At 36.4% G+C, this 18,735-nt stretch overlaps 1 protein-coding gene across 6 annotated transcripts in view; it reads right to left on the reverse strand.

Moving 5' to 3' along the window:
- SCAF4 (SR-related CTD associated factor 4) overlaps positions 1–18,735 on the reverse strand; it is a 56,598-nt gene that overhangs the window by 12,684 nt on the left and 25,179 nt on the right. The window contains exons 6-19 of one of the 6 annotated variants that reach the window (XM_059065646.2): positions 18,182–18,321; positions 17,387–17,563; positions 12,854–13,044; positions 12,388–12,496; positions 10,432–10,596; positions 9,817–9,902; positions 8,946–9,136; positions 7,920–8,020; positions 7,365–7,478; positions 6,342–6,498; positions 4,613–4,770; positions 3,092–3,257; positions 2,916–3,002; positions 2,569–2,760 (exon numbers count right to left, since the gene is read on the reverse strand). In XM_059065646.2, the coding sequence (XP_058921629.1) occupies positions 2,569–2,760; positions 2,916–3,002; positions 3,092–3,257; positions 4,613–4,770; positions 6,342–6,498; positions 7,365–7,478; positions 7,920–8,020; positions 8,946–9,136; positions 9,817–9,902; positions 10,432–10,596; positions 12,388–12,496; positions 12,854–13,044; positions 17,387–17,563; positions 18,182–18,321 (2,034 nt within the window). The remainder of the gene's footprint in view (positions 1–2,568; positions 2,761–2,915; positions 3,003–3,091; positions 3,258–4,612; positions 4,771–6,341; positions 6,499–7,364; positions 7,479–7,919; positions 8,021–8,945; positions 9,137–9,816; positions 9,903–10,431; positions 10,597–12,387; positions 12,497–12,853; positions 13,045–17,386; positions 17,564–18,181; positions 18,322–18,735) is intronic. The other 5 variants (XM_067034992.1, XM_059065649.2, XM_059065650.2 and 2 more) reach the window with 5 other exon arrangements.

Genomic DNA, 18,735 nt, shown 5'->3' on the forward strand with positions numbered 1-18,735 from the left:
GAAACAAGTTTAGTATCACCTTCTAGGCTTACAGTTTTCTGTATGCTATAACACTGCTTTCTATTATCATAAGAGAAAACATTAGAGCACCAAGAGAGAACTTGAAAGCATCCTAGTTCTAGTATTCTGTTACTTGGTTAACATCAACAATATTCTACCTATTTACTGATCCTTTAGTGCTACAATATTGCATGGGATTACTATATTCCTTTATCAAGATGATGGAATTGTGATTAGTCTTTTGGTTAAATCCTCCTTTATCTGCACATACATTAAAGTCTCATTTCTATAAGGGGTCAAATTCATGCGATATTCTTTTCAAGATTTCTAAGTGAAGGAAAATGGAAGCCTCTCTTTCTCATGATTCAACTAAACTACTGCAGTTTAGTTAAAAGTGCCTATTTTAACAAAACAGTTTTCATTTTTATGTTGTCATATTTTAACCTTTCCAGATCTGGAACAGCCTTCAATTTCTAAATTTTGTTTTAAAAGTTACAGACAAAGATCATCATCAGAGGTGAAGTATAAACAGTCCTACACTGAAAACCATCCATCCGTCCACTTACATAATAATGTTCCTCTCTCATGGAGCTTCCATTCTTGCAGGGGGAGGAGATGGACATCCAAACAGGTATGTTAGATAATGATAAAAGCTAAGAAATTTAATTATTTTTCTAGCAGTGACTAGCTTACTAAGTTTATTTTTCATGCTCACCAACTTTTGATTTGTGTTTTATTTTGTTTCACATGTTGGCTGAGAGTTTAAATTACACATTTCAGTAGTGATAAGAAATAAAAGGGCAGAGTCTCCAAGACCTAAATGTTAAATAAAAAGGCAGGTAATTTATTCTTTTTTGGGGCGGCGGGGGGCGCTGCGCCATGTGGCTTGTGGGATCTCAGTTTCCCGACCAGGGAATGAACCCGGGCCATGCAGTGAAAGCCCAGAATCCTAACCACTAGGCCACCAGGGAACTCCCTGGGTTATTTTATTCTTAAAGGTTGTTTGAAAGTAGCGGTTATTAAAGTCTTAGAGATGATGAAATCTTTTCGTTCATTTAGTGAATTTACTAAGACCAGAAAAAAACCATAAATGCATGAAATTCTGTAAACAGTCTCAGGTGGCCTAATACCCATGGATACCAGAGTAGGAAACTTCATTTCAAAGAGAATTCACAATCAGGGGCATGAGTGTGGGGTGGAGGAAGAAGTTGATCAGAAACTACCCAACTTAAATTCTGTGATTCTTGTGTAACCATCTTATTACAAATATGGGGCGGGGATAAAAGCATTACAAAACTGAGATCCAAAGCTATTAAGGTTTCCTGCCTCCTAGTTCACTGTTCCTTCTACTATGACTTCCATTAGGACATAGACCTCTTAAGCAACTTCCCCATTAAACAAATCATTTTCCATCATTATGATGAATACTGCTACATTACTTGTGACAAAATAACCCTAAATCCTCTTTTACCATTACCCAGTCTGTGTACTAAAAGAAATAAAAATCAAGTTTATTATCAGCCTAAACTCAGTCTTGGAGAGGGCAGAAGACAGCATGCCATTTAAAAACAAATTGATTTTTATTATAAATGTAGTACATGCAACAAAGTGAAAATTTCCAACAGTACTGAAAGCTGTAGGTGAAAAGTAAAAGTCCTACATCACAAACCAATGTCCCACAGTCCTACATCGCAGAAGTAACCAATATGCTCTTTCCTTAAAAAAACTAAGATTACGAAAGTGAACATTTGCACACACATACCTCTGAAAAATAAAATGGGCTCACAGGACTAGAATATTCTAACACTAAGGATGAATTAACTACCCATTAGGAGAATCAAGTGTTAATTATATCTGGCAATACCACTTCAAATACAATTTATTAATTGTTATAGGATGGTCACTATAACAAGTATATGACATATTCACTTATATTTCAAGCAAGCAAGGGTAAGGCCTCTTAAAGATGTAAACAATCTAAACCACACTTCCATAGATCACAGAAGTAGAGTTGTGGGTAAAGAATACAACAGATGAACTCTTGCAGAACAATGAGGGGTCAGTGGAAAAAGCATTGCCTCAGGCTGTGCAACTGTCACTCAGGTAACAAAGCCATTTTATTGCAATGTATCAAAGATAATTTCTTTGCTAACCCACAGAGAATGCTACCAAAGTCCAGGGATTTTAAATGTATAAAAATTAATCCAGACAGGAAAAAACCCACATTTTAAAGAAATGCTCTCTCTTATAAGGCTGCGATGTCTGGGGTTATGTTTATCATGGACTATGTACCAACTCCTTTTTATAGAGATTAGTTTAATCACTTTGCTATACCAAATTAAGATGTGCAAATCCAAACTTTTATTCAAGACACACAAACATGATTTCATTTTTGAGGCTGTCCCTTGAACATATTCTTGGTAAAGACTGAAGTACACATATTTAAGAGAAAGATCTTCCTCAAAGAAAAATAGCCTCAGAGAACATTTTACCAAAATTAGCATTGTTTATATAAAAAGCCTAACTTGGGCAGGGGAAAGAAAACTAATGATAAAAAAGTTAACTTACCAAGAAGTGAAACAGGCTGGGTTACAGGAGGGGTGGGCAGATTCGTGGGTGCAGCAGGTGGCACAGCAGAACCATACATTTTCACACTGTCACCAGACTCGGCGTTTCCTCTAGCCCCAGACACCACTGTTGGAATGGGATTTCCAATAGATAAGTCTTTTGTAGTGTCTTCATTTATACCAGCGATAGTAGCTAAGGAATATAATTACATCAACATGTGAAGCTGAATAAATAATTATCTCCCAGTCAACATTCTTTTGCCACACTATAGGTCCTATTACTGGTCCATTCTCCCTCCTACTCTCAATTCCAAGAGGACAAGTGAACACAAAGAAAAACATGCTTACAGTTTGGGATGTTTATTGGTGGAGTGTGAGGAGGAGGAATGGATACTGGTGGAGTTATAGGAGGTGGGGGTCCAGGAGGAAGAAAACCTAGAATAAGAAAAATAATGTCAACTGAAGTTGTGTCACTTTATTTCAGGGTCTAAAAAAAGAATGTCTTCTTAAATAACTTCGTGTACCTGGTGGTAAATGCATTGGGTTGAATCCTGGGCGCAAAAATGGTGGAGGAGGTGGAGGAGGAGGAACACCAGGACCAAAGCCTGGAGGGGGAATTCCCAAAGGAGGCGTGAAAGTGGGTGGCTGGAGAGCACCAACTACAGGAGGTCCTGGCTGATGTGGTGGGACCTAGAAAGAAAGAACGGAAAATGAAGCCACATATCTAGCCACCCTCCCACCCACACAGTGTGTAGAGACAAAGAAAATACCTTGCTGAAAAAAGAAATCTCTGAATTGTGCTTATTATGTGAATATACTTATTAGATAACAGGTGGTAATCTGCACCTACCCCTAAACAACAGAAACCACATATTTTTCCCTTTTTTTCTATTTGGCCGCACCACGCGGCATGCGGATCTTAGTTCCCCGACCAGGGACCAAACCTGTGCCCCCTGCAGTGGAAGCACGGCGTCTTAACCACTGGACCACCAAGGAATTCCCAGAAATCACATATTTACTCTCTACTTTATAACGGCAAATTCACACTGTAATTCACCAGCACCTATATTGGTGTTCTGCTAGAATATTAATATGTTCAAAAATGTCTCATGGTTAGGTCAATACGTTTGAGAAACATAACTTTAAAAAAAGCTACCTGGTAATCTGCACAGTGATTAAGATCACAGGTCCTTAGGGTCAAAGTGCCTGGCCCCCCTTTCAAGTCGTTTTGTGACCCTGAGCAAGCTACTTACATGACACTCCCTAGAACTCAGTTTACTTATCTGTAAAATGGAGAAGTGCCAACCTCACATAATTATGGGGATTAAAGAGTGAATAAATATTAAGTGCCAGTGCCTGGGACTTAATAAATACCCAACATATGTTAGCTATTGTTAAAAAAAAAAAGTATAATCAATCATAAGAGATTAGTCAAGTTTCTTTAAATGAGTGCTGACATTCATTGAATCTTATTTAGAACCTGCACTGGAAGGGCATATCCAAAAGGTCAGCTAAAGAGTGCTAATTTGGGGACTTCATTTATAAAATATCACAGCTAAGTATGTATCAAAGCATGTAATTTTCTCCTAACACTAAGAAAAATGAAGAAGCTAGGCAACCCAGTTTTGTGATAGCTCAGATTTATCTTATTCAGTTTTAATGTGAGAAATTGAGGAAAGAAGGTATTGAAAGAAAAATCTAGTGGATCGTACATAAAAGTATGGGTCAAGTATTTATAATTTTTACCAAAACATTACTTACTTAGCTCTTAACATGTAACAGGAAAATCATACCTCAAGTCAAAAAGGTTATGAGGTAAGAAAGACACTGATTAATCTCGACAGATGTAAGGCAATATGAAATTTATTCTGGTTTTTAAAAGCATTTATAAATAATAGGTCTGACATACCAACACACAAAAAATTAATATGCACATCTATGCACTCATGTCTTTAACTATGAATCTAGACATACATCTATAGTAAGATTTAGATAGGTATATTTCAGACACTCACAAGTTTAAACAATGCCCCAAATAGTCTTACCTGTGGAGGTGGTACTGTGATAGGTGCAGGAACAGGAATAGGAGGGACAGGCACAGGTAAAGGCTTAGGTACGGGTGAAACTGGTTCTGTGTGTGAGGTTTCTGCCCCTCCATTTTGAGCAACTTCATTTTCATGCTTTTTGGGAATTCCCTTCCAATCTATGAGAGTTAAAGAAATTTAACAAAAGCTTACACTTCAGCTTATAACTTTAAACCCAGAAATGATTTTTTAAATGTTGATTATTAAAATCAGAAAGCAGGGCTTCCCTGGTGGCGCAGTGCTTAGGAATCCGCCTGCCAATGCAGGGGACACGGGTTCGAGCCCTGGTCCGGGAAGATCCCACATGCCACGGAGCAACTAAGCCCATGCGCCACAACGAATGAGCCTGCGCTCTAGAGCCCGTGAGCCAGAACTACTGAAGCCCGAGTGCCTAGAGCCTGTGCTCCGCAACAAGAGAAGCCACCGCAATGAGAAGGCCGTGCACCGCAATGAAGAGTAGCCCCCGCTAGCGACAATTAGAAAAAAGCCCGCACTAAGCAATGAAGACCCAACACAGCCAAAAATAAATTTAAAAAACCCCCCAAAACAGAGAGCATTCTGATTATTAAAGAAATGCCTATGCTAATCTCATAAACATTAATTATTTAAATTAACAATAGCAAACATGCAAAAAGAATGCTTACTTACGTGCCAGGCACAGTTCTAAGCTATATATATATTTATTTAATTCTCATAACCATCTATAAGTACCATCTATAAGTAGGTCCTACTATTATTATTACCATTTCTCAAGAGGTGAAAACAAAAGACAATTTGCCCAAAGTTACATACCTAGTAGTGGCAGAGATGGGATTCAACCCAGGCATATTTGGCTCTAAAGTCTCTGTTCTTAACCACAACAGTGTATTGTTTGGAGTAAAGACCCTGGGAGGGAGGAGCAGGATTCTTTTTACCCTGGACCAGAGTCTCCCAGAATGCCTGGCACATAGTAGACCCTCAATACCTGTCTGCCTGAACAGAAATCTAGTGCGATCCTTAAGCGAAGGCATTACACACCCAGGAGGGAGGAGGTGGTGTATGGGGAAAGTTCAGCATTGTTTCATTGCCTCTTGGCTTCTCAAATCATCACTCCTGATTGAAGTTCAATGCTTTAAGTATTCACTGTACTTTGCCATGCCACCCTGTGCTCCTTCCGTCCTGCTATCTATCAATCTTCAGGTCATGCCCCCATAAGCTGCCATTTTTCCCAATGCAATTCCACTATCAACGTGGCATTTTTAATATTCAGCCTACAAATAACTGCACCTCCTTGTCTTACACGTTTACTTTTGATGACTTCTCTGGACAGTTAAACATTTTCAAAGAAATTACTATGAAGCAGTGGATTTTACTAACAATGTTCAGTTTGAGACTCATTTGATCTGTCAGGTTTTTACAGTGAAAAATTCTACCTAAGATCCACTTAATACTATAATTAATAATTAAGCCCACAATCAGTAATTATTTGTGTCTGCATCTCTCCCACTAAATGTAAGCTGCATAAGGGCAAGGACCACATTTGTCTTATTCACTGTTGTTTCCTCAGTTTATTATAATGGAGAGACTGGCACCCACATAGTGGGTATTTGAAAAATCTCAAAAATCAGATCCTAAGGCAAAGAATAAACATTGTCATAGCACTACCAAGGGAACAGATGAATTTTTTCAAAAAAATTAAATACTGCTTTACCTGGATTAAGTGTATCACTGTCCAACATTCCTCCTTCACAAAAACTCTCCAGTTCTTCAGGCTTGACTTTGTCCCACGGAATATAAGTAACACCAAGTTCTACATCCCAATACTGCTTATAATCTGCCTTTATTCCTTTGTTTAAGGCCCAGGCAATCTATTTCACCATTTGTTAAAATATAAAAAGAAAGGAAGGGAGAAGAATGTCATAAATTGAGAGTTAACTGTTCCCCACAATTCTAATCACTCAGACTTGGTCAGCAAGGGAACAATCTGGCCTGGTTATCCCTGGATCTCACTCAAAACTTTATTTGGTGCTAGGAAACTGGTTACCCTACCATCTCACTTTGTTTCTCCTAGGATGGAAATCTAACTTCCTTACTCACTCTTCCAACCACACACCAGCCCCCAAACCCAGGCAGCATAAAACTTAAGAGAAAAGGAAAAAGTTTATCAGGGACAGGCTGAAGTTCCCTGTACAACTCAGCGTAAGAAAGTGGGGAGCACTTTTAAAAGTCTTGGGTACCTCGGAATTACTCAACATCAGACAAAATCCTTTTGCGGTACAATCCAAGGGTAGAACACGGTATTATAACATTAAGGAAACACTGACTCTGGCCCCTCAGAGTAAGAATACCCATGAACCTATATCTTTTCCTCTATCTTCAGTGAATATTTTTCATAGTTCTAAGATGAGATGGCAAACTTTAAAATTAAAATGTGAAAAATACAAAATTTTCTGAATGACAAAATATTTTACAAAATGACATTATATTTAAAGCGCCAAGTAAATACCTTGATGAACTTACCTACCTTTAAAAAAAAAGACAAAAAAAAAAAAAGACAAAATTCTACCATGCACCTAACATTTAAAATTTTATTTTAACTCTTAGGAGATAACCTTTTTAAAAAAAGATGCACATGTAATGCCCCAGTGTCCAAAATTACAGTTTTTTTAAAAAAGTCACATAATATTTTATATTAAGTTTTAAAAGAAATGAATTATAAACTATAAAACAGTACCTTTATGGATTTCTGGTTCACTTTATAGTTTCCTCGGCTCAGTTTCTGCAGGGCACGGTAAGCATCTTGCCTATGAACCATAACAATATAGGCACAACCTCTGGGAGGAATCATCTGCTCCAAAAGATTTTAATATTGTAAAATATAGTAACAACAAAATAAAAAAGCAACAAGATATAATACTAAGTAATCAGTTCCAACAAGCCCAACTCAAACCCCCTGCACCCTCCAGAGCCAAAGTTCTATAACTGGAGATTAAATGAATTTGTTAAATTGGTGGTTCCAGTTTGGTCTCAACTTCCAATTATCGACAAATCTATAGTTCCCCAAGCTTTGTTATATAAAGACTTTAGAAAACCTCTTTAGAAAAAGGTTTTAGATTAAACTTGGTGATCCAAGAAATGTAGTTAAATGCTAAACACGAACTGAGAACACCTGAATGCTAGCTACATCTTCTACAAACCTGGGAAACTTTTAAGTTTCAAGTCCTTAATTTCATAGAATAACATTAATCACATCTATCTACTGTCATTAAGTGATTTAATAAATACTCACATTAATTGATTCAATTGGACCAAACTCTTCTAAGAGACTGGCAACATCCTGCTGAGTAGTCCTTTTGTCCAGCTGTCCCACCCAGAGCGTAGTGCTACAAACTTAACATAAAATTATAATCATAAAAATATACACATTCGATAATGAACAGCACTGTACTTTACATGAAAAAAATCATTAAAGAAGATATGCATGAGTTACACTATGATACCACAAGTTTAAGCAGAAAATCTCATATACATTTAAACAATTCTAGAAAATTGTGGTAGTACTTCCAGAAATGGAACCAGGATAGTGAAAGGTACACCTATGAGTTGGTAAAAAAAACTGGTCGTTTTGAAAACACATCTGAAGATTTCATTTATGTAAACTAGGGCCAGAGAAGCAGTGTTCTGCCCAAGATCGCCCTTGGCAAGTGAACACAAGAGCTAAGACTTGATCCCAACTATCTTGATCACCAACCAATTTCAGTGCTTTTGTTCACTGCATGTAGCTGTTCCTTTCCAACTGTCGAGTGTATATGATTTTTTTTCATGTTTTGTCCTCGGTAATAAGCCTTGCAGAGTCAGAAGTTTTATACATGCCCTAGTTATACTATAAGTTAAAATTTCATTAATAGCTACAGTTATATCAAGAATATGTCTAGCACACCTTATTAAACATATTCTAAACACATCATGAAATTCAGGAGATAATGTAAGCTAATACACTCTGTAAATAATAAATCTTTATAAAAGAGGGCACTAGATATTCTAGGGGGAAAAAAACCCCACCTTTCCACCATGTGTAGGAGAACTAGTTAATGACTATTTCATACATTCAAGACACACTTCCTCATCATTAGTTAGGTTCACTCCTCATTGATGCTTTACAGCTGGCTTAATGTACAAAAGCAAATCCAAGGGTATATGCCAAAGCACAAACAGTAAGACCTGATAAAGTGGTATTTTGCTAACGGTTATAAAACATTTTAAACTTGTGACATGAAAAAAAATGCAGGGAATTTGAATATAAACGTTCACTTACCACTAGCAGTTTCTGGTTTGATTTGAGGAAGGCCTTTTTGTCGGCGCTCTCTTTCTTTTTCCCGATCCCTTCTTTCTTGGGATCGAGATCTAGGAGAATGTCGGCGTCTATCTCTGGACCGAGATCGAGAACGTCGATGACGAGACCTTCGAGATCTAGAACCAGATCGAGATCGTCTCCTTTTTGGTGACCTAATATTTTCAGAACGAGGGAGAATGGATTAACACATGGAGATAAAAAAGAAAATGTAAGCATGTGTTTATCTGAAAAAGAAAAAATACAACTAGGTAATTTAATGTTTGGGTATGTAAGAATTTGACAGCAGGGAATTCATTTTAAAGATTTTTAATATGCTCAAAGTTAGAAAGCACAAATATATTATAAATTAGATAAATAAGGATGCTAACTTATGAAAGTAACTCTCATCTTTGATACCTCTGGTACTATACTAAATGACACCTTTATAGTGAAGAAGCTAATGTCATCACCGAGATATACTGACTACTATTCTCTGTCTTCTCAGTAAAGTCTTTTCTGTGGGACTTAAAACATGTAACCTGATTACAGTATTACTTATTCTCTTTCCACTTTTTTTGGTTGATAAATTGGTAAAGGAACTCTGAATACATAAATCTTATGATTCCATGTATATCTGTAAATAGTCATTAAAGCAACTCAAAGGGAAAATATGTGGGTTAAGATGACTTAGTTTTTTAATATTAATACTTCTCCTACCCCCAATCCACACATGCATACAAACATACCAAGTGTTATTTTATTAGTCCTGGGCATCTGAAAACAATCCAACTTGATTTTAAATTCTATGGCTCCTAAGACATACAGATTTGGATTAACATTTTCTATAAACTACCTGGATGCTGATCTAGATCTTGACTTTCTGTTATCGGACAGGTGCCGCTTAACCTCTTGAATACAAGGTTGTTCTACTTCCATTTCCTTTAAAAAGAAAAACAAAACATAAAACCCATCATTAAAAGAGAAAGTGGAAATTATAAACAGAAAAAAACGGGACAAAAATCTAAAAAATGCTAAATTACAAATCTCTTGCCCTGAAAGTTCTCTTTTGGTTCCTTGAGACCAAATTACTAGTTTAATAATGATTGGCCATGAGTGGGAAAAGTTCTTTTTACATGGTTTACAAGATTAAAAGAAATACTGATCTACTTCTGGAAATTATTTCGTAGAAGTTACATACTGTGTTTACCAACCATCACCTAAAGCAGTGAATTAGGCACTGTTTAAACATTCTATACTCTATCTCAATCCTCACGAACCGTATGGAAATTTGTATTATTATGTCCACTTTCCAAATGAAAAACTTAGGCCACATAGAGGGCAAATTTGTACCCAAAGTAACAGTCTTTCTTCATATTCAAAATGGAAGATAACAAGCCAACAGGCAGCAATCTACTTATAACTCAAGGGAAACATAAAGATAATCAACAATCTGAGAATGAAGTTTTACCTGATGTGCCTTTTGTGTTAGTGGTTCACTTTGTGCCTGAAAGGAAGTTTGGAAAGGCTGCTGCACGGGTGGAGTTGGAGGAATCGCAGACTGAGCCATGGGAGGAAATGGAGGTGTAGGAAGAAGGCCAAATCCTGGCATCTGTCCATTAGGAGGAAGTGGAACCTTTTGTTTTTTAAAAAAATTGTATGAGCAGACTTTAAGTAATTAAAAAAAAAACCTTAGTTACTTTATATAAAACTAAAATATCTTCAATAAATTTTGATCAAGGAAAAACTGACACGCAACCATGACTGGACAATTCCTATTGGTACAATCTTTATCCAAAGAATTGTTATATATCCAAGAATACAGGTTAAAAATCCTACAACTCATTTTAAAATTATGAATACATGATCTGGTATAATTTAAAAACATAACTTCATTTATATAAGGAGGCAAGGTGACAGACTGAACTTAAACTCAGAGGTATTCTCTATCGCAAACTGTCTCTCTTCAACTTTAAAGGCAATTAAGCTTTGGGGGGAGGAAAAGTGGCTAGAAGCATTGACTTCCAGGTTTATTTTCAACATTTTACTCCAAAGGGAGTTTTCAACCAACATGCCTAGGGTTGAATACATAATACTTAGGCTTTGATATTTAGGGTTTCAAATATCATAATAATGAGAGTAATTATGCCACAATGTAACAATTTTCTACATGTGACATTCCAACGCTAATAGAATTAAAAGTATAATTGTAATGTCATTATAGTATCACAAAATATTCTAAATTATTAATAAACTTTCAGTAATTGTTAAACATTTGGAAATAAGTCCATAGGTTTTATTTGTATTTTAAACAGGCTTATAAAATATTTTTCAAACTTCATTCATCAGCAAGTCATTAAAATCACAATATCAATTTCAAATGACCAAATACAGGCACATCTCAGATTCGATTCCAGGCCACTGTAATAAAGTGAATATCGCAATAAAGCAAGTCACATGAATTTTTTGGTTTTCCAGAGCATATAAAAGTTATGTTTACACTATACTGTAGTTTATTAAGTGTGCAACAGCATTATGTCTTAAAAAAACCAACATATATACTTTAATTAAAAAATACTTTATCACTAAAAAATGCTAACCATCATCTGACAACACATGGTTGCCACAAACCTTCCATGTGTAAAAAATGCAGGATCTGTGAACAACAATAAAACAATGTATGCCTGTAAACAGAATGGACTGAACATGATATGGACAAGAAAATCAATATATTCTAAAGAGAATTCTTAGAACACTTTCTAAAATAAGTCTATAAAGTAGTATTTCCCAAAGGCTGGTTTTATAACAGAATCGCCACACAACTAAAAATAAATAAATAAAGATTCTCTAGATTGATTGTAGCACCAGAGGCCCAGGATGTGTATTTTTTCCTACTTATCCCCATAACTTAGATGCATGGTCAAGTTTAGAAAACTCTGAATTAGAGGATTTACTAAAATAAACCCAACAAACACACCTTTATTAACTTCCTTCAATTCTCCAGTATACTGTGCTCCTTTTACTGCAGATTTCAAACTATATTCCTGAATGTTGAAGAGCTGAAAGCCCTCTAAAGCATTGGATCACACAACATTAAAAAAGAGAGGGAAAAAAAAAAGGCTTCTCACAAGGGAAAGAGCTGTATAACTAAACAGGGCCAGTTCCCTGAAACAGAACCACAATCTCTCTCTAAACTATTTAAACAAAAATGCCTATTAAATTATTAGCATGTAATGTTTAGCATCCTTGTTTTAATTACAGCAAAAAGCAACTCAAATCAGTTAGTGCTCAACAGCTTTTCCTGCAGCTATAGTACTATTTAGCTATGCACACAGCTAACTAACAGCGGTCTGGGAAGTGCAACCCATATGCTCTAATGAACATATCTTCAGTTATTAAAACTCAGCTATAAGAAAAATGCCTCTACCTGATGGTGCACTGGATCCTGCTGTATTGCCATCATTCGAGGTTGAAACTGATCCATGTTTTGGTGCTGGGTATATGCTGGTTGCTGCATGCCATCTCCAGGAAATGCACTAAAAAAGATGAGTAGTCTTCTTTTTACCCATTCGAAAACTCATGAATCTTAGCCACATTTATACTACAGAAACTTAAAGAACGCTGTTCAGGAGTTATTAATAATAAACACTTTACTGAATCATATATTTGCCTATATTAACTTAAATACAGCATTTTTCCCAAAAGTCATTTTTTATTGTAAATCTGACAGGATCTCCTCTCCATTCAGAAGAAAACCCCAAATAACACAATTTTAAAAAAGTATTTTAAAAGACTATATGAAAAATGATTTCGTTATTAAGTGTTACTTGCATTATGCCTTATAATGACTACCAAATCTCTATCTGTTAAGGAATCAAAAGAAAGCAACTCACAAGGGTGCCTGTGGAGGAGAAGCAGCGGTTGCAGCAACAGAAGGCACAGCAGCAGCAGGTGCAGGGAGCACGGCAGCAGCAGCAGCAGGTGCTGTGGCAGCAGTGGTGGTGGCGGCGGCGGCAGCATCTTCTTTCTTTGATTCTTCCACAGCTTCCGGCTCATCATCATAATCAAATCTATCAAGTAGCTTCTGGAATAGGTGTGTATGTCAATATTCCATTTTAAAATTCAGACTGTGATTCACTGAACAAAAAACTTTATAAAAACAGATATTCACCACCATCTATAATCCCGCAATGCTGTCACATACAATTTCACCTTCCCACATGCCTCTTAGGACCCTAGTTCATAGACAATTTTTACACAGATGCCATTTTGAAAAGACACTTTAAAAAATTCTGTTTTTCTTCCCCAATTCTAAGTACAGTGTTTTCTTTTTGACTATTTTCTATATGATTTATAACTAATTTAGTGATTGAAAGATTTTACTCAAACATTCATTTTCTTAGACTAAAAACTTTTGGAACTTTGCACACGTAAAAATGGGTACACATTTCCAGTCGGCTTTGTAAAATGTACAAAAAGAAAGACCATCTTATCTAATCATTATAAACGCCTACAGAAAAATGTCCATATGCTGCTTGATCGAGAATAGGAAAAAGAAAAAAGAGAATGGCACAGACAGGGCTGCAAAGTCTACCTGTGCACTTGCTTCTTTCTTAAAACTTCACAACCCACCTTAGATTACCAGAAACTTCCATTAGAAAAAAAAAACAAAAACAAAAAATCAAAAAAACCAATCAGTGCACTTCACAGGATCTCATGTCTAGAAGAAGAGCCGTTTAAAATATGGTTACATTTACTCAGAAAAGAAGGAATGAAAGTAATACAACCACTACTTTGTTTTGGTAGATTATACACAATATTTCATCATCAAAAGAAGCATGCAATGTAGATAGTTTCTTCTTCTTACAGACAAGGAGACTCAGGCTCGGGTAATTAAGAAACATAACCAAGACTGTACAGTTAATACATGTACAGTTAGGATGTGGACAATGGTCTTCTCTACTTCAAAGCCCTCAGTCTCTGGCATCCAACAAGGCAGTCATTTCTCTCAGGCTGTGCCCTTCCTGCTCATGGATTTCCAACCTCAAATTCCTAAATTTGTATTGTTCTATGATAGTTCTGCCTGGAAATTCTGGTTCTACTTTACTGGACAACAGATTTCTAAATTAGGAAAGGAAGTCCCCTTCCTGGACAACACTTCTGCTTCTTTCTTCATAATTCTAGGCCACATAACTAAAAGTTCTTATTATAACCGAGCGATCTAACATGGCCCAGGCACCTTGCTGCTTTACGCACATTAGCTTACTTAACTCTCATGGCAATAAAAAAAATATAGGTACTACCATAGCTCTTTTACAGTGGTACACAGTGAATACTACAACTCAACATCAAGACAGAGTCAATGACAGGAGCCAAAATTAAAACTTGCGTCTAAACTGTCAACAAAAAATCCACAAAACCTATGATCTTTGCAATTCATCGCATATAGGCATGTTCCTTAAAGTTTTACGATTTATACCTATTGCTTTGGGAGAAGATGTGAAGCAATTAAAAAATTAAACTGAGATCTCTACTATCTAAAAAGACATTTCTATTACTTTTTAGGAAACTGAAGATCTATGAAGCAGCCAAAATAGAAAAACTGTTCCCAGTCAGCTGTTTGACTAGCTTAAAATAGACCTTTATAGTCAAAGGAAAAGCACAGAATTCCTTTTTCTAAACTTAATGTAACTAACAAACATTGGCCAACCCACTTAAGATAAAACACTAGAGGAATTAGTTGCAATTCAAATTAACAAAATAAGCATGTCAGTAGCACTGCTATTACTCAACATTTCTTTTTTGGAAGTCCTAGCCACCAGAATAGTAAGAAAAGAAAAAGAAACAGGCCTAGATGTTGAATGGAAAAAGTCAAATTAAGTAGCCTAGAAAATCTAAGAGAACAACTAGAAAACTAAGCTTCTAATACCATGATAATTTACAACATAAAATAAAAATCAATAGTTTTCCTGTATGGCATCATTAACTAAACAAAAGTGTTATGAAACACTAAACATGAAAAATGAGTAAACATCTAAGAATAAATGACACAAGAAATGTATAAGACATATTAAAAATCTAATAAATTGAGATTCTGTATAAGACATTATCAATACTTCTTAAATTAATCTATAAATTCATAAAAATTTATGCTAAAGTTCATCTGATAAAATATGCTGTGATGATCAATTATATGTGTCAACTTGGCCAGGTTATGGTGTCCAGTTGTTTGGTCAAAGGTTAATATAGATGTTGCTGTGAAGGAATTTTAAAAATGTGATTAACAGGGAATTCCTTGGTGGTCCAATGGTTGGGACCCTGCACTTCCACTGCCACAGGCCCCGGTTCAATCCCTGGTCGGGGATCCCTGCAAGCCACATGTGCATGGCCAAAAACAAACAAACAAAACAAAGAAAACATTGGGAACTCCCTGGCAGTCCAGTGGTTAGGACTCTGTGTTCTCAGGGCCCGGGTTCAATCCCTGGTTGGGTACTAAGGTCCCATAAGCTGCATGGTGCAGCAAGGGAAAATTAAGTGATTAACATTTAAATTCGTAGACTATGAATAAAGAAATACACTCCATAATGTGGGTGTGCCTCAACCAATCAAAGGTGTTAAGAGCAAGGACTTAGGTTGAGGTTTCCCAAAGAAGGCATTCTCAAGACAGCAACATGAAAACCTTGCCTTGCAGAATTCAGACTCAAGACTGCAGCATTAACTCTTACCTGAATTTCCAGCCTGCCACTCTGACCTACAAATTTCAAATTTGCCAGGCTCAAAAACTGTGTGAGCCAATTTCTTAAAGAAAATCCCTCCCTTTCTCCCCTTTGTGTGTCTGTGTGTATAACTGGTTCTGCTTCTCTGGAGGACCCTAACACATATGCCCAAGAACAGCCAAAGAATGCCTGAAAGAGAGTCAGGGCAGAGAACACATCTAGAAATGAAATACAAGTTGTAAGTGTTAAAACTGTTATGTTGCAGAAATAAACAAAGATATTAGTGGGACAGAACAGTGTCCAGAGACAGACACAGAAACAAATGGGAATTAAATGTATGACAAAAGTTGTGAGAATTGGCTATTTCCAAAACATAAAGATTTAACTATCTTGAACCATATTCTAAAGTAGGTTCTCGATAGATTGAGACAAACATGAAAAACAAAAATATAAAACTACTAGAAGAAAGAGAATTTTTAATATAAGTTCAGAGAGTTTTCCTAATCACAACACAGAAGACTAAAAAACAAAACCACGTTATGTAACAATTTATGTTCACATATGGATGGGAACATACACAACTGTTCAAAGCAGAGTGGAACTGATGTCCCTTTTTACTTTAGAACTTTCTGTATTATTTGCATTTTTTTCCTAAAAGCATGTACTTCTTTTGTACTCAAAAATTTTATCCAACCTTCTTTTAATAAGTAGTCATTCATAAACCACTAAGACAGAATAACAAGCAGTAATTACCATATGGATTCTTAATTTGGACTACCAGCAATAGTTATTGTATCTTAGAATGTCAGAAAGAATCAAAAATTTTAGAGATGATTAAAAGATACTTCGTTCTAGGATTTTTCAAACTTTTGTGGTTTTTGCACTGCAACTTGTAAAATGAGATGAAATTGTATACAGTCATAAATCCAGTAAATAGACATGACATAAACAGACAAGAGTGGAGTTGCCTGGACTAACATTTCAACAGGAAGCTCTAAGCTGTGCATATTCAGCACATCTATATCCTTAGTGGCAGCTCCTTAAACATAATGAAGGCCCAACAGAGAAGTTGGAAGACACTCAACCAACCCAAACCCTCATTTTATAGATATGGTAACTAATGTTTTTAACAGCAGAAAACAGAAAGTAACTTAAATGTCTATCAATAGGGGAATGGCTAAATTGTGATGTGTCCATGTAATGGAATACTCCTAATAAGCACTCAGTAAATGTGTAGATTTATATCTGTTAACCTTAACAACAACAAAGAGACAAGAGGATTAAGATCAAAACAAGCAAGTTAGAAACAGTATGTATATACATGTGTATATATATACTAAAAACACACACATATTTTATATGCACACATATATAATGACCAAAAAAGAAAACATATATCCAGGAAATTAATTCTGAAAAGATACACAGCAAAATGTTACAGTAGTTACCTTTTCGTATGGGGGTTAATGGTGAATGTTCCCCCTGTTTCCTTTACACTGTTTACTTTTCCTTCATATTGAAGATTGTGCAATGAGTATATATTAGATTTTTAACCAGGAATAATAATCAATGTTTTGATGTTGAGGGGGAAAATCCCTCAAAGCACAAAACAACAAAATGAACAAGCCTGAGAAGCTAGAGAAGGGGTAACTTCCACATTCCAAGTTGAGTGATGTAGACAATGGGGTGGGTTATGTGAGAGAAGCATACCTTGTCAAATGCAGTTTTTTGTTCAGGTTGGGGGAAAGCAGCTTTTTGTTCAGGTGGTTGTGTAGGAGCTGTCTTTAACTGAGCTGTGATAGCCTGAACCTGAGCCATCACGGCATTGTCAATGGCGGGAGACTGTGGTTTTGGAGGCTGTTGAAAAGTCTGAAGGATCTGCTGAAGCTTAAAGAATGGGAAGACTGATAAACCACATAATAAAGTATAATCACAGTATCAAAAGTTAATTTACTAAAAAAAAACCTTAATGGTGACTCAAAATAGAATAGGCACAGAGTAAACTGGAAAAAGGAACCAACCTTTTAATAATGGTTAAGAAGTTTACTGTGAATGAATGTATCAGGGATATAAGATGTGTCACTTAAGGTTAAAAATGTATGCTAATACCCCAACAGTAGAAAATGATGGTCAGAGAAAAGAGAAAATACACGGAATTGCAAACAAGGTAAATATGTTTTCTAAAAAAGTGTAAAAAAAAAAACCACCTCCACCGATCCAAATAATTTTGAAATCAGCTGGAAATGCGAGAACCGTGAGCAACAGTACCACCACCCAGCAGCTCTGCAGTTCTCTCCAAAGGGAGAGTTCTCAGCATGCTGTCCCCTTGTTTCCCACATTTCTATTATCCCTACATAGTATCCCTTCCCTTCCTAGTAAAGGCCTTTCTAGTTGAAAAGTAGAAATATTTCCTCCTCACAATGTGCTCATTAACTAGGAATGAAAAATAAGAACTGACAACAGTACCTAACTGCAAACAATTTAATCTTTGGATAGGCAGTTTACCTGTTGACCTTGAGTTGTCTGAAACAGTTGGGCCACAGCAGCAAAAGCATCAGAGCTGGGCAACTGTGGTACAGTTGGTATGGAGTTTGTAGTGGCTTGTGAGGATTCAGAAGAAACTTTAACTGGAGGTGGAGGTGAACCTAAAAAAGAAAAGATCATTAAGCCCTCAGTAAACTTTAACCCCTAAATATTCCTTTTAATCTCCATTAAGCTTCTTTACTAAAATAGTACTCAATTCAGTTTAACATACAGTAAAAAATACAGATTATGGGGCTTCCCTGGTGGCGCAGTGGTTGAGAGTATGCCTGCCGATGCAGGGGACACGGGTTCATGCCCTGGTCCGGGAAGATCCCACATGCCGCGGAGCGGCTGGGCCCGTGAGCCATGGCCGCTGAGCCTGCGCATCTGGAGCCTGCGCTCCGCAACAGGAGAAGCCACAACAGTGAGAGGCCCGCATACCGCAAAAAAAAAAACCAAAAAAAAAAGAAAGAAAAATACAGATTATGGTAATACGGCCTATACTGTAACAAGCACTGAATACTTCTTTTATTAGA

Source organism: Kogia breviceps, chromosome 5 (genome assembly GCF_026419965.1).
Source record: "Kogia breviceps isolate mKogBre1 chromosome 5, mKogBre1 haplotype 1, whole genome shotgun sequence".
In the NCBI taxonomy this organism is placed as follows: domain Eukaryota; kingdom Metazoa; phylum Chordata; class Mammalia; order Artiodactyla; family Physeteridae; genus Kogia; species Kogia breviceps.